The 1,690-nt window shown below is 43.8% G+C and overlaps 1 protein-coding gene across 1 annotated transcript; it reads left to right on the forward strand.

Moving 5' to 3' along the window:
* Positions 1-82: 82 nt before the first annotated feature.
* On the forward strand, positions 83-1,374 carry LOC119589508 (the record flags this gene model as incomplete). The annotated part of the gene is given in 6 exon segments (XM_037938109.1): positions 83-231; positions 389-430; positions 525-614; positions 694-855; positions 974-1,105; positions 1,229-1,374. Coding segments are annotated over 5 exon segments (540 nt in total). The 3' UTR covers positions 1,343-1,374.
* Positions 1,375-1,690: the final 316 nt, after the last annotated feature.

The raw sequence follows: 1,690 nt of genomic DNA on the forward strand, positions 1-1,690 counted from the left end.
TACCGATATGCTGACGATACCTTTGATCGAACGTTCCCCCAACTACTGTTCGGAAGTGATGGATAGTTTGCCTCTTTCTGATGGTTATTTGTGTGTAAACGACTACTACTGGAGGAGTGGTAGGCAATTTACCCGCCGAAAGACGATAATGTAACCCTGGCTAGAAAACCTGCACTCCGTCGCCACACCTCGCTCCGTCAGCAGACCGTTTGGGACAAGAATAACTTCGTAGTATGTATTTTTATAAGTGTTTTTTTTATACATTTTTGTTTTCATTTATTACGTTTTTTTTTGAATTTTTTATTTTTATTTTTTTATTTTTATGGGGTAGGGGTTTGTAAATTGCTTGTCTCTTGCAAAATAAATTTATTAAATTTTATTTCTTCAGATGGCTAATATGATCGTGGCGATCGTCCTTGCGTTGGGTCTGGTATGTAAAACTTTCTAAATTTGTTGAACAAACCTGAATTTCATTTGCCCAACGAAATTTATTGCGAATGCTTATCGATACCCTAAATCGCCAGGTGCTGGGTGCCTCTGCACAATACGAAAGCCACGCCAGAATCCCAGAACCGCGGGTTCCTCTTCCCGTGACGGAGACCGTGACGAGGACGGTAAGAAAGGGGGGCTTCGGGGCTGTATGAATATATATTATAGTTATTCTATATAATTGAAACGTCTTTGTTCTTGCAGGACACGGTGACGCACACGTTCCGCGTGACGACGACGAGCGACATCTGGGTGACGGAGAGCACCTTCGTGGAGCTCCCCGTGACGGTGTTCACGACGGATCGCGACTACGTGCCCGAGGTGCCCAGGACGGTGACCTCGGTGCTCAAGGTCACCACCACACCGGTAAGAGCTTGGTTTGTTGCCATGTATTTAGGATTGGTGGTCTGATATTACCAGCTTGATGTTACTGGGTTTTATCCCTTTAATCGATAAGTGGACGTTTAAACCTTTCGTGCTCCAGGTTTTCGTAAAAACTGCCGAGGAATTCGTTAACCCTTCCCGCACCTTCGTTTCCGTCTACACCAGCTTCGTGACCACCACAGAGACCGTTAAATTCTGGCAGAGCATCTATCACGTCTATACCGACTACCAGGTAACCCTTTGGCCTTTTCATCCTGCTCCCATTAATGACTTCGGGGTTAATTTAATATTGCATTTCACTCCACACGCTATACCACTTTACCTCGAGTAACTGGCTTTCTTAATCTTTTTCTAGATTACCACCATACCAGTCTGGACTACCCAAGAACTTATCCAGCACGTGGTCACCACCACGACCCATTACGTCACTAACTTCGTTACTTCTACGCAAGCGTACTACGGCCATTAGAGGAAAATAAACCATGGTGCATAATCATTAAAGTGGATTCTAATTAGCCTTAACCTATTAAAATTCGACTAAACGACTAAATAAATAAAGTTTGCCCTTGCGGGGAAAAATCGAAGCTCGAAGCTACTTCGACTTGACGTGCTTTTTTACCGTCAAGTGGCATCTGTCAAATTCTCCTAGATCAACCGCCACAATCTTCGTTGCATGCAATAAGCATTAGCGAGTATCTTTGCCCGACATTATGCAATCTTATTTTATTGTGTAAACGGGTGAATCCCTCGGAAGCTTAATGCGGTGCTCCAGTATAACCAGCTACATCACCAAGAAAGGTGTTGAACATGAACATCT

This window comes from Penaeus monodon, chromosome 25 (genome assembly GCF_015228065.2).
Source record: "Penaeus monodon isolate SGIC_2016 chromosome 25, NSTDA_Pmon_1, whole genome shotgun sequence".
Lineage (NCBI taxonomy): Eukaryota > Metazoa > Arthropoda > Malacostraca > Decapoda > Penaeidae > Penaeus > Penaeus monodon.